The sequence below is a fragment of the Telopea speciosissima genome, chromosome 2, assembly GCF_018873765.1.
Source record: "Telopea speciosissima isolate NSW1024214 ecotype Mountain lineage chromosome 2, Tspe_v1, whole genome shotgun sequence".
Taxonomy (NCBI): Eukaryota; Viridiplantae; Streptophyta; class Magnoliopsida; order Proteales; family Proteaceae; genus Telopea; species Telopea speciosissima.
In genome coordinates, this window is record NC_057917.1 from 6,847,791 (window position 1) to 6,861,350 (window position 13,560).

General features: G+C 40.7%; 1 protein-coding gene across 1 annotated transcript in view; it reads left to right on the plus strand.

Annotated features, from left to right (window-relative positions):
- The window catches only part of LOC122651568, a 117,154-nt gene extending 106,359 nt beyond the window's left edge, over positions 1–10,795 (plus strand). Inside the window, exons 12-19 of the mRNA XM_043845005.1 lie at positions 7,272–7,379; positions 7,503–7,633; positions 7,902–7,968; positions 8,096–8,163; positions 8,238–8,331; positions 9,823–9,893; positions 10,020–10,110; positions 10,204–10,795. Coding sequence (XP_043700940.1) covers positions 7,272–7,379; positions 7,503–7,633; positions 7,902–7,968; positions 8,096–8,163; positions 8,238–8,331; positions 9,823–9,893; positions 10,020–10,110; positions 10,204–10,530 — 957 coding nt within the window. The 3' untranslated portion in view covers positions 10,531–10,795. The remainder of the gene's footprint in view (positions 1–7,271; positions 7,380–7,502; positions 7,634–7,901; positions 7,969–8,095; positions 8,164–8,237; positions 8,332–9,822; positions 9,894–10,019; positions 10,111–10,203) is intronic.
- The last annotated feature ends 2,765 nt before the right edge of the window (positions 10,796–13,560 follow it).

Here is a 13,560-nt window from a genome sequence, read left to right on the forward strand (position 1 = left end):
GTGAGAAGAGGAAGAGAAATGTTACCGTGTTCGGCTAGGAATCTGGTTCTCTCGAACCAGAGATGGAGACTGCAAGGGTGCGCTGCTAATGGCGATGGAGAAAACGCGGTGGGAAACCAGGTGGGAGTAGAGGCGGGAATCCAGGAGCAACCAGGTATGCTTCTTTTCTGGCTCTCTTCTCGCTCTTCTCTATTTTCTTTTCTTTCCCTTCTTTGGTTCTGGTTGTTACTGGCGGAACAGAAAGCGGTGGAAGGGGTTGATCGAAGGAAGAAAGAAAGAGGAAGGATTATAGAGAAGGGGTACTGGGGTTTGACTGTAGGAATCGCATGGGTGGGTTTCTGCGGTTGGTTTTCAATGGGGTCGAAGGAGATGGGGATGGTTCTTCTGCTGGAAGGGGATGGAGTTTTTTTTTGGTGGTGCGAGTCTTTTTTTTTTGGTTATAGCGAGGAAGAAGGGAGAGGGAAAGGGAAGGTGGGTTTGGGGTTTCAGTGGGGTCGAAGGAGAGGGATGGGAGATGGAGAGTGACGCAGGCTTTGTTTTCTCAAAATGGGAATCACAGGGGTTTGCTGTGGTTGATGGGAAGGAGATGGGATGATGGTGTGATGGGTCGAACAGCAATGCGGAGAAAAGAATACAGGGAAGAAGGAGAATGGACGAAGAGAGATTGATCGAGATGGAGGTGGGATCTTTTGTCCCTGATACCAAATAATGCAGACCAAGGTGGTGATCTGGTATGGTGGGCTTCACAGAGAGAGCAATGGAAGAGTTAGAGTTGCAGGGGGAGAGAAGAAATCACATCAGAAGAAAGGGGGGGGGGGGGGAGGAAGAGTGTACACGCACACAGCCCTCAGGCTACTCAAACCATAAACTGAATTCATTCTTCAAATCTGTCTCTAACGATGGGGAATTACATCATATATAAAGAGAAATAAAAGATTCCTAAAAATAAAAACTCTTAATTACTTTCTAAAACTTAGACTAACTAAAATAGAAACTCAATAAAACTCAAATTGGAAATTTCCCTATAAGTCTAATAGCTACCCCAAAATAAAAGATTACATATCTTTCCCAAATAAAATAAATTCTAAATATCCTACTGAACCAGAACATGGTTGGGAACCGGTTCATCTTGGTTTGGATACCCAACTAGATTTGGGTCGGTCCAAGGTAGTGTATCTGCATCACTACTATTCCCCCCCACACATTGAGGATCCCCCAATGAGATGGCACTCACAACATACACTGTTCTCACCTAGACTTACTGCCTTGAGCTGACATTCTAGCACTGTCCCACTAACAACCACTATGCTACTGGCACTTCCTCACATAGACACTCACAATTGTATGCTGGCCCTCAACCAATCACACATGCAATCATATGTGCATCCGCACTGCATCGAGTGGTCAGGCCTACCAGACTGTACACACCCACTTTGCATACATGGCACTTCAATATACAACACAATAAAAGCACACACCACAGTACACGGGATATACGTGCTTGGGCAAGTTGCCTACGTGCACGGAGTAATGGTCATAGTAACCTTAGCATCTACTCATCACTAGGTTCCACCCTTGATATACAAAGGCAAGGTCTTCATCTGTTTACCTAGAATGTATCTAGGAGGCTGCAGCCACGGCAAAGCTATTTAGGTAGCAATAGCTACGAAGGAACACCTATCCTTGTGTCCAACACCCATTGAACACCAATTACAAAATAAGATTGGGCTTATAGATGATGTCCTACAATAAACCCCTTCTAGCTTAGGTATTTTTGACAGTAAAAAACCTATGACTAGCATATGTATATGGATACAAGGAAATACATTTGATACAAGTAGGGGTGAAACAGGGCCGGGTTGGGCTGGGTTTTTTAAAACCCTAGCCCACCCCTGAGACCTCTTAACTCAGCCCAAGCCCAACCCTGCCGGGCTCAGCCCAACCCAGCCCGACCCTGATTGGGCCGGGCTTGGCCAGGTTGGCCCTAATTGACCCTGATTTTTGTCATGGTCTGATTGACCCTTATATTGCTACAACCAAAACAGCAAAAGCTGTGGTTTTTGTGATTCCAACCATTGCCATTTCTAATCTGTTATAAAGAACGAAGTGAGATGAAGAATGGGTTTTGGGTTTTGGCCCAGTAAGCGTTTGGGGTATGTCCATGAACTACTAATTAACAAACTCCATTACTGCTGAAACTTTTAACATTTAGGTAGGGCCGTAGGGGACTTGGAATTCCACCCATCCATAAAATTTGGCCCCAAGTGATCGATTTGCCAAGTGGGTAGATAAATTAACATTCGTTCTAATGGCTTATAAGAACAATCCGTTTTGGAAATAGTTACTCAAAATAAAAACATGGTAAATGAATAATCAACAAGAAGGATTAATATGTTAAAAAAAAAAAAAAAGAAGACACAAGCATTCATCATAACTATGTATTGATTGGGAGAGGAGTTCGATTGAAGTGTTGAAGGTTTAACAAGTAGTTCGTCGGCTGGGACTTGGGAGAGTAAAATGGCAAAATGCAAACCCTAAATGCCGAATGAGGGGAAATAATAAAACCTAAAAGACTAAAGGCTAAAGCGGTAAAACCATCACAAAGTCAGGGTTAAAATCAGGGTCGGGCTCAGCCCCAGGTCTCAATCCTAGCCCAGCCCGACCCTAACCTCGGGCTTGAATAACGAACCCTAGCCCACCTTCAGGGTTGAAAAATCTAGGCTAGGCCCTGTTTGGGCTCAGGGTTGGCTAGGGTGGGTTTAGGCCGATAGGGCCAAACTTACACCCCTAGATACAAGCAATGGAAATACTCACAACCCGGCTTGAATCAATTCCTGGTACCCGGAGTGATTCCCGTGGCTATGGAATCTGTGTGAAGGCTTCCTTGGAAGTGGAACCCGCCTTCTTCTTGTTCACTTCTCTCTCTTTTTCTTCCTTGGTGTTTTCACAAACACTTTGAGTGCACACAAAACACTTTCTTTTTTTTCTTTTTCTCTTCCTTTCCTTCCTTTCCTCCTCACTTGCAGAAGCTATCAAAGTCTTCAACAATGGCATGCATGCATCCACCTTCTTCTCTTTTCTTCTCTTCTTTCCTTTTCTTTTCTCCTCTAGGTTTTTTGTTCTCTTCTATGACATGCACCTCTGTATACCAACATGAATGCACAGCCACCATTCTCTAAATCTTCAATGGAGCATCAACTCTCTCATGAATAGAAGGTTGATGAGGATGTATGCTTGAATCTCCCTTTCTCTTTCTCTCTTTTCTCCTTTCCTTCTCCTCTTTTGATTGCTTGAAAGAGATACATGAAATGAGCCCTAAGTTTCACTTAAAAAGCTCCAAAAGCAACCCAACTTCGTGCTTGGTTCAGCAGCTCAAATTGGACTGGAAACCAGTGGCAGATTGACCTTTGCTCAGTCTGACCAGCATAACTTTCTATGTAAAAATGCAAATGACCTGATTCTTTTTGCATCTGAAAGAGGACTCAAAAACCGAACTTTTAAGTAAAAGTAGTCTTCTCCAGATTCTGCTTGGTTCATGTTCAAAATTTGATCCAAAGATAGGTGATCTGGAACGTCCTTCCAGTTTGATACTTTGTTAGGATGGTCAGGTCAAGTGGTTGGTGACGTAGACGAAAGGTTCAGATCTAGTTTATAGGGGAGGTTAGGGATATGATAAAGGGAGAAGACAAGGTTTCAAGATCAGATTCTGATCTTGGATAAAGAGGGAAGAAGAGACGGGGGATGAGAGGGAGTATTGTGAGAGAGAGGAGAAGAGATGAGATTGAGAGGGGGGAGAGAAAGAAGAGAAGACGTTGAGGAATATTAGCTTTGATACCAATTTGACACAGACTAAATATTAGATCTGAAAAATAATAGATCATATCTGAAATAAGAGGGTAAAAAAAATAGAATTAAAGAGGGGGAAAAGGTAACCACAGGTGATGGAGAAGATGAAAGGTCAGATGAAGTTGTAGGTTTAATGGGTGATGGTGTAGGTTCAAGAGAAGAAGAAGATAGGTTGAAGTTAAAGAAGATAAGGGGAAGAAAATATGGGGGAGACAGAAAAACGAGATTAGGGAGAGGGGAGGGGTAGAAGGTGATCAAACACACTTGCTGATTTCCAATGAAATCCAATATTCAATTCATTCTTCAAATCTTTCTGTAATTGTTGGATTACATGAGTATATAAAGAAAATAAAAATGACTCTTGGACTCGAGCATTAAATTATCTAGAAACTAATACCAAGTAAAATTAGTTACTTAACACAAATTTTTGGACTCCTACATAGGAAACTTAAAAGACCCAACTTGAAAACTGAAAAGTCTAATTATAGCACCTAGAAAAAGAAATCAACTCATTAACTAAGCTTAGGAAAATGAAAAACATGTTGGAATATGTAAAGACACTTTAAGAAAATTAAACTCCTGGTGGTTCTTTGGAGTCATTCATGGGCCCCACCAGCAATAATAACGCAGGGACTAACCCTGGCCAGCTTCACCCACAACTAGGCTTAATTGAGGCTGGTTCTTGGCTTGCGGGTTGGTCTAGTTCTGATGTGGACCGAAACAACATGAGGGATCTTCTTCAAGCTTGATACTGCATCAGTTGGCCTAAAGGTGGTCGGCCAAAAGCAGTCAGCCAAAAGTGGTCAACCAAATGCAATCGGCCAAGTTGAGGGGTCAGCCAATTTGACCCTGTCCACTCAAATTTCCATATGTACGTCATCCGAACTCAAGATGACCCGATTCCAGTGGCATTGGAAAGAAGACTTAAAGATCTGCATTTCATTTGTAGACATCTTCAACCCAGGTGGAGTACACGGTTCCCAAAATTTATCTTGAACCTGACTGATGTGCAACAACTGTTGTCTTCAACTATCGCGTTACACCTGAAGATCATGCCATAACTTTCCACTCCGATACCAGTTTGATCTGATTCTAATTTTCCCATAAAGTTGACTCAAAGATCTTCACTTCTCGTGTTTTGAGCTCCTCCACATTTTGATTAGAAGGCTACTCAAAAATTCCGCGAAGCTGCTGCTACAATATCAACATCCAATTTTCAGCATATAACAACATTCTTCACATTTGGCAATACTTTCTCTTCCTCAGCAACATTGCCTTATGTTAACCATGTGCCTTATCATCATGTGCATGCCATCAACATGTATCACATGCATACCATTAACCTGCATATGCATGATTGTCTGCCATCTCAACAGACACTGCCATGTCACCAAACACATGGTCATTGACTATGTTCTACTCATGTATGCCACCACTACATCTTGTTTCCATCTCTCATGCCATCAATGCCACTTCACCATATACAACATATAACCTTATACAATGATAGTACATTGCCATGTCATCAGTACTAGGCACTAACACTTGTATTCCCCCATTTTGCTCATTTTTCTGAGCAATGATATGGAAACCTCCATATCTTCATCTAACCTCACAATGGGGTGATTCCAGTTGCATTGAAAAGAGGACCTAAAGAACATCAACTCTTCAGTATATTCTCTCTTCCAATACGGCTACTTGGCAATGACCAAATTGGCTCCAAAGTTGACTCCTTCACATGAACCTGTCTAGTTACCATTAGAAATTGCGTGTACATTGTTCCCAAAGATGCTACATGCTGCCAACTACTATACAACACTGTAACACATTGCCAATTATCTTCTTACAGTGCCACATGCGTCGTGAACCTTCTAAATCTCTACTATGCTTCCATATGTCATGAACTCATTGCCACTGTACTGTCTGCACTGCAAAGCAACTCTCTGACTCTGCCAGCTTTGCTAGAACACCTGTGATTCTGTCATATCACTTGTGATGCCCTGCCACCCCAGTACATTGCCTGTACATCTCTGTATTCACAGCTACCGTCTGTACTGTTGCTCTGCTGACTGTACTACACCAAGATGCACTATGTTGACAACAATGACAACCATGGACCAATACACTCATTGATTTATGCTATACCAAAAAGAGGGATGCTAATGCTACTATTCCTTAAAGCGAGTCACCGAGTTCTCATGTATGGGGGCAGAGTGGCTCAAAAAAATCTAGGTTGATGATACAATCTTTTAAAACTTAAAAGGTAATAAATGCTGAAAATATTATATATTAAAACTCTTACAGATATAGTGGAAAATACAAATCTATGTTCAGTATGTTGGATCAAACCATGAATCTGTTGAGCCAAGTATTCGCTCAGAAATTGCCTCAACAATATTTGGGTGATCTTTCAAAGAAATAAAATGAGATATCTATGCAGAAATTGCACATCCTCTGTAAAACTTAATGGTGATGAGTGTCTGATGCTGGTTCTACCATGCAGAATGGTGGGGTGAGGGTGTTTCATCTGGCAGAGTTTTGTAGATGTTGGCAATTGGAGTGCTGAGGTTATAAGTGCTGTTTGAGTCTTCTAGAGAGATGGATGTCACAGAAGTTGAAGATGAGTAATTCTGATGAATGAGATGTTTGTGTTTGAGCTAGTCGGAACTTGTGTATGTCTGGGAGGGAAAGGATAATTGAGTGAGAAAGAGTACTGCCATCACTAGTGCTATCATGTATTAGACTGTGCTTGGATGCTTGTGTCTGATCTTATATTCCAATTGCCACTGTTGCCATTCGTGACAGATTAACGGCTTTTGTGGGGGTGGGTGAAAAATAATGAGTCAAGGTTAAGATCAGTCAATGTTTGAGGCACTGGAATTGTGTTCCTTCTTCAGAGAGGTTGAAGGTCATACACACAACATCCTGTCTCCCTACTTCCAGGTGATTCCATCAGTCTGTTTGATTGTCGACTGCAATTTAAATGTTGTGGAAATATGAAATCCTTGCCGCCTGGCTATTTGGTTTTCTCTTGTTCATTTTTTTTTTCCCCCTTCTTTAGGTTGTTGCCAGGACCCACCATGGATGAGGAAATGGGAAAGATTAACCAGAGACCAGACCCACCTGATATGGTTTGGGTTTATGCAAGAGTTTGTTAACCTGGTAGTTGCAGAAATTTAACCATAACTTTTTCCTAGTGTTTGTAGCTTCTTAGGGTTTCAACAGAGTCTTGGTAACCTGGAATGCCATTGTCACATGTCCTTTTATGAGGGCAGTCATAGTATCACATGAGCTATGCTGTCATACTTATCCTTTTTCTTCTAGTAAAATTATTTCATTGTCTGCACTGTATTCTAGAGTCCTTGGGGAAGTCTGTGCTTGTATATGAGACAATTGGATAACATTGATGATTGGATATGTTGTAGGTTAATATCTCTTTGGCTGCTGCGCGTGCACGCCTTCACAACAGTAGGGAAGAGAGAGATCAGTTTGACGAAGCAAGCATTCAAATTGTTGCACACTTGCAAACAAAGGTTTGGTTTTTTTGCAAATATTTTTATTTCTGACTGCTTAACAAATATCATGTTCAAGACATATATCATCATTTGGAAATATGAAGACCTACGTCATAGTTCTAATATTTATTTGAACCATAGGAAGATGAGCTGTTGAGATCCATTGCTTCATGTAGAGTAGAAGCAGATGTTGTAAATACATGGATCAATTTCCTGGAGGATACCTGGGTTCTCCAGTCGTCATACACAGAGCAAAAAGAGAAGCAAGTCAAGTACGTACATCCTTATGTTTCTTCAAGCTTCCTTCCTTCGACTCGTGTGGTTCTCTTCTAGACTGTAAATATCTATTAAGCTATTTTTGTTGGATTGTAGTTCAACCACGAAAAAAAAATCTTTGTTGGATTGCAAGGCATTTAAGATTAATTTGCCATACTCTTTGTCCCACTCATATTTGATTTAGTAATAATTTAATAATCTTGCATAATTAAGTAGAATACCCCAATTTCTATGTACTTATTATATGTCTCTTACATGTTCAAGTGACAAGTTGGAGAGATATGGAGACTATTTTGTTACTTTGATCACCAATTACCTCTCTGCTTATAAGGTACTTCCAGGACAGAAGCCGTACTTTTTCTACGGGATTTTATCCTCCCTACCTGCCATGTCTTTAGTGTGAGTCTGAATTTTCTTACTCCTTTCTACTGGCAAATTGCATTGTCTTTATTAACCAGGAAGAGCTGAGGTCTTCAATCAACAGTATCAGAAAAGTCGGGGACAATTTGAAGAATTTGATTGCAGGGTAATGTGGTTTTTTGTATTGAAGCAGTTCTTAGTTGGACTAAGATTCTAATTTCTTTTTCCATGATATGACAGGTCTGAAATGCTGTCTGCTGTAGATCGTGAGAATGCAAAAGCTATAGACCCACAAAGGAATTTTGAAGAGGAATACCTGGACTCTGAAGCAAAGGTATACATGTGTTTAATCAAATGAGAGACTCTTATTCTATTATGGTTCAGAGTCTCTCATTTGATTTGAGTCTCCTTTGTTTTTTATTAGGCCTCAGGTTTTTATAGGTGGTGTTGGGTTTTTTTTTTTTTTTTTTTTTTTTGGCAGGGGGGGGGGGGGGGAATAGATAATAAGGATAATTATTGATATAAAAGAGGGGAATACAAGAGGAGTGCAGAATAATATTCAGCATCAAGAAGCTGGAAGCCTAACCCAGACAATAGCTAACTACACTGGATGATGCTCAAGTACAACAATTCCATGTCCACACTTATTTTAGACAAATCATCCACTCGGTGTTTGGCTGTTTGCAGACCTCAACCTCCGAGAGGAGTTGCCACTCAGGGAAAGACTCCTACCCTGCCTTAAGATAAAAGTAGTAGCACGGCCCACCAAACGACGAGCACGAATGAAGTGGCTATACATACAAATCCATTTACGTATCTAAATGCTGCGATTGGAACTGGAAGTTCCAGAACAGGCGACCTTAAGCTATGCTGTGATAGAGTCAGAGAAACCAATAGGGCTGAGAATACTAACAGAGCAACACCCTCATGATCACAGACACTCCCCTAATAACAGTTGGACCCAGATTGCCAATCGAGCTGCCATCTTTGTTTAGCTTAATAGTATTAGGGGAGAAGGAGGCACCAAGTATGCTGAATCTGATCTGTAGGATCTGAGGAAGAGCCAATAGCTTCCCAGTGTCTCAAAGTGATTGACCGGGATACCCCAGGAGGTATCAGTTGTTATTGCCATCTCGTCTTTTGCAGCATAATATGATCAATGACCTGAAGAGATTTCACTGAGGCTCTAAACATCCTTGTATTCCTCTCCTCTCAGATAGTTGAGAGAGTGACAAGGAATACAAATTGCATATAAGCTTACCCTTCATTTGAGCCACAGATTGCCAGAACTCCATGAGGTCTTAGATACTCTTTTTTTTCTTTTGGGGGGGGGGGGGGGGGTTTGAATTCCATTTCAGACCAAATAAGGAAACAAAATGAGCCCAAACAGCCCTTTAGAAGAGTCACTAAAGGATAAATGACCAACTAACTCCCCAGTAAACACGCAGAGGAGACAAAATTGTGGAAAGATAAAGCTTCCTCTCACTCTCCTCTGCTTCCTATTGCATGTGTTCACCTTTTCATGACTTTACTCCCAAGCCAGAGCCTTACATTTCGGAGGGGGCCTAATTTTCCAGATCAATGTAATAGGACAAGATATGTTATTCTGAGAATGAAGGAGAGAAGTAGTAAATACGATTTAATGCCCTCAGAACTTGGGGACCAAAAGTACCTATCAGACTCGTTGAAATGGATGAAGACGTCAGATAGAGGCTCATTGGTTAGGCCTCAGGTTGTAAGCTGATTAAGATCCATTGACTTTTTTGAAGATAAAATCTATACACTTTGATTAATCTTTTATGTTATTTTTGTTTATTTTTCTCAGATTGTAACTACCTTCAGTGTGGTGGATAACATGAAAGAGCAGTTTTATGCTCTACATGGAAAAAGTTCCAGGTTACAATCTTTAATTTTTCAAAGTTGCTGCCTTTTTCAGTGTTCTCTGATCTCCAATTATCTACATGTATCATTGAAAATTTGAAAAAAGCCCTGTTTCTGTGTGTTCTCATCAAGTGGATGCAGGAAAGATGATCCAAGAGTCGCAGAGCTGTTTGATTCCATTGAAAAACTAAGAGAGGAGTTTGAATGCATTGACCGACCAACCTTGGAGATGGAAACTCCATCCCTCATGGAAGGAGCACCATCCGGAGAGAGGCTAGATAAGACTCTGTCCCCTAGGGAAGAAGCACCATCTGGAGAGAGGCTAGACAAGACTGCATCCCCTAGGGAAGAAGCACCATCTGGAGAGAAGCTAGAGAAGACTCCATCTCCTTCCCATGCACAGACCATTGATGCAACTCCGTCTTCTTCACCCCCAGTGACTGTTGAGACACTGCTATCCAAGAATGATGAGCCTCCAAAATCAAATTCAGCCAAAGCAGAGCAGCCGTTGAACCCTGAAGCAGAATTGGCAAAGCTGGAGTCAGAATTTGGGAAGGTTAGCAGAGATTACTCGACAGATGAGATTGGTGGCTGGGAATTTGATGAGCTTGAGAAAGAATTAACATCAGGTAACTCAGGAGTAAGCAAATAAGGCCAGGTTTATCTGCTGAATGAGCATTCATGGTATTCAATGCATCTTCTATACTGCCTGTAGCTTTTACTGATGTATGTAACAATTAGCCGTCTACCACAACCCCCCAGAAAAGCTGCATCAGGGCTCGGGGTTTTCTTTTGAAATGTTGACCCATATGATCTTAATCTATATAATCAGGTGTAAATTATTCAACTTCGAGATCATGTAATATTTTTTAGTTCTTTGGAACAACTGTAATATTAATTGTTTGCATTGAGGTGAACTATGATTCTCTGTCTTCTCCATTCTCTCTGGGTGGAGGGCTTTTGTGGCTGTGGGCGTTTGGCATTGTGTTTGTTTAACAACCCTTGGGCAGATTGAACCAATACTTGGATTGGAGCTTATACACTGATATCCAACTACCTACAAAGTATTTGTGTACGTCGACTATGATGACCCTTGGGTAGATTGGATCAATATCATTTTGGGTCTCATTACAAATTTGATTGACGTCCTAATTAAGACTGACCTCGGTTCCACTCGTTTGTGCTGCATAGGAATTTGTTTTTTTTTGGGGTAAAAGCTGCACAGGATCTTTAAAGGCACTGAAGGATTGAATTAGGTTAGGTATCATACATAGGCTATGAGCTGCGAGACGCCGAATCCAGCAACATACTTAGCAGATCCACCTGAACTGACTTTCAATTCAGGAAAGATTAATCCACAATAGGTGGCAAATGAAATATGAAGTCTACATGCAACGATTAAAGATCTATTTTTCCTATAAACCTGTTTTTGCCATGTGGCAAAATTGGCCAGGGCTGAAATTTTATGTACAAGTAGATCCCTGGTTACATATCAAGTTTCAACTCAAATAGAGTTAGTCAAGTGGCAAATTAAGGCTGTGTGGATCACTTGAAGGGGATGCATGGATATACAGAGAAGGGTATGCCATTACATTAGAGAGGAAAATAGTTGAATTCAGCTCTGAAATGTTACATATGGCCAGACTATTCCTTGCATATCCAATGATAGAATTGCTTAATCATTTTTACATCTCAAGAAGTGTCTGACCAGAGACACTTTTCCTTGAAACATCATGGGAAAGGGGTTTGATGGACTGTTGAACATGCACTTTTAGGGGTAAAATAAGAAGAGAAACAAAAGAGAGGGTATTATCGATGATTCGTCAAAATGGGGGTTGGGTTTTATTCTATTTCCGTGGTTTGGTGCTCCAACCCATGGTTCTAGTTACTTAGTCGGCAGACCCAAAAACTTTCTTTCAAACATCTAACAAAATTTCCTATTTCTACCTGAATACCCTCCTAGTTTTTGGAGTTTGATGAGGGTTATGCTCTGCTTTGTACAACAGTGGGGAGAACCATATGATGCTGAGGGGGCCCCTCATGCTCCCTCCACACCAAGTTATGGATGCAACTAGATGAAGAGGAGGGGTGAAGAGTTTGTTTGTTTATGTTGTAGGGTCTGATGAAAAGGTTTCCAAAGCGTTGGAAAGTTTGGTTTGTATAGCCGTTTGGCTTTTGAAGGGCACAATCATGGTGGTCGGCTCCCATGGGCTAGGGGGTTGAACTGTGCTTGCCCATTTCAGTTCAGCTTCTTCAATGAACCTCTAGAGTGCTTGCTTGGGAACTGGAACCCCACTTACCAGAACCTGAAAGTCTCCACTTTGGGTCCTTAAATTTTAGAATTTTCTGATACATGAATGTCTTGATGGGTTTTTAGTTCAAATTTTCCTGATTTGGTTGGGAGAAAGCTTTTATTCTCCTTGCATTCTACATGGCTGACTAGCCCAAGTGTGGAAGAATCTCTTTCCCACAAGCCAGGTTGTAAAACATGGAATGGGGTACCATATCGGTTACTGTCGATGCTGATATCGGTTGAAACAATCCATATCAGTTTGTTTCCAGATAGAAAAAGGTAAATTTTTGGTTAAAAAAATTATTTTCGATTGGATCGGTGTCATATTAGTATCGGGCTCCAACAATGGCCGATAAGATACAAATACATAGAACAGTGAGCAGTGGTGAGCATGGATTTAGGTATTAATATCTTATCAGCTAATATGTATTGGTATCGGCACTTAGATGTATCAGTCGATAACAGTAAAAAAATAGATTGGTTTGGTTAGAAAGATGTTTTTTTTTAACTGAAATCGACCCAATTCAGGTTGATACGATCAATTCATATCAATATTAGTATCGGCAGCGACCGATACCAATGCCGATATCGTGAACTAAAAGCTTGGTGGTGAGTGTTAAAGAGAAGACAAAATAAGCCTCGAGCTTTGTATGCAACCCTTCCTTCAATGTTAAATCTCCACCATGAAATGTCGGATTACCAAGTTTTTTGTTTTCTGATTAATCAATAATTATGAAGAGAATGGTTTAATCTTAATTAACTGAAACAGAAAACGACAATCACAGTTAAAATTAAAGTTGTGCTCAATAAACCCAAAAATCTGAGTCACTTCCACCACCTAATTAGGTCACTACCAGAGCCGTTCTTATAGAAAAAACGAGAAAACCCAAATCCAGGAATCCGGTAAAAGTTGTAAAGTATTAAAGTATAAAGTGACCGCTTAGCTCTTCTAAACTTTGTTGTATTAAATGTAATACAATATAGTGAGTAGTGACAAATTAAAAGAAAGATCAATGAGGTTTAGTTACTGCCAAAGGTAGAGCTCTCTCTCTCTGAATTATAATAACTATTTAAAGGTTTTTGGAATATGGGTTTGGAGACTATTCGAATTTTTCTTGCATTGCAGTTGTGGGTCTTGCGAAAGATACAGATATACATTTTGTGCTAATGTTTAGATAAATGGATAGAGTAAGGAACGATTATATTCGAACCGATCCTGGAGTTGCACCAATCTAAGACAAGCTTCGTGAGAGCCGTCTACGATGGTATGGTCATGTCCAACGGAGACTCATGGATGCACTAGTAAGGAAAAGTGACTAGATTCAGCTTAACGGAGCTAAAAGGGGTAGAGGCAAGCCTAAGATGACTATTGGTGAAGTGATAAGAAAG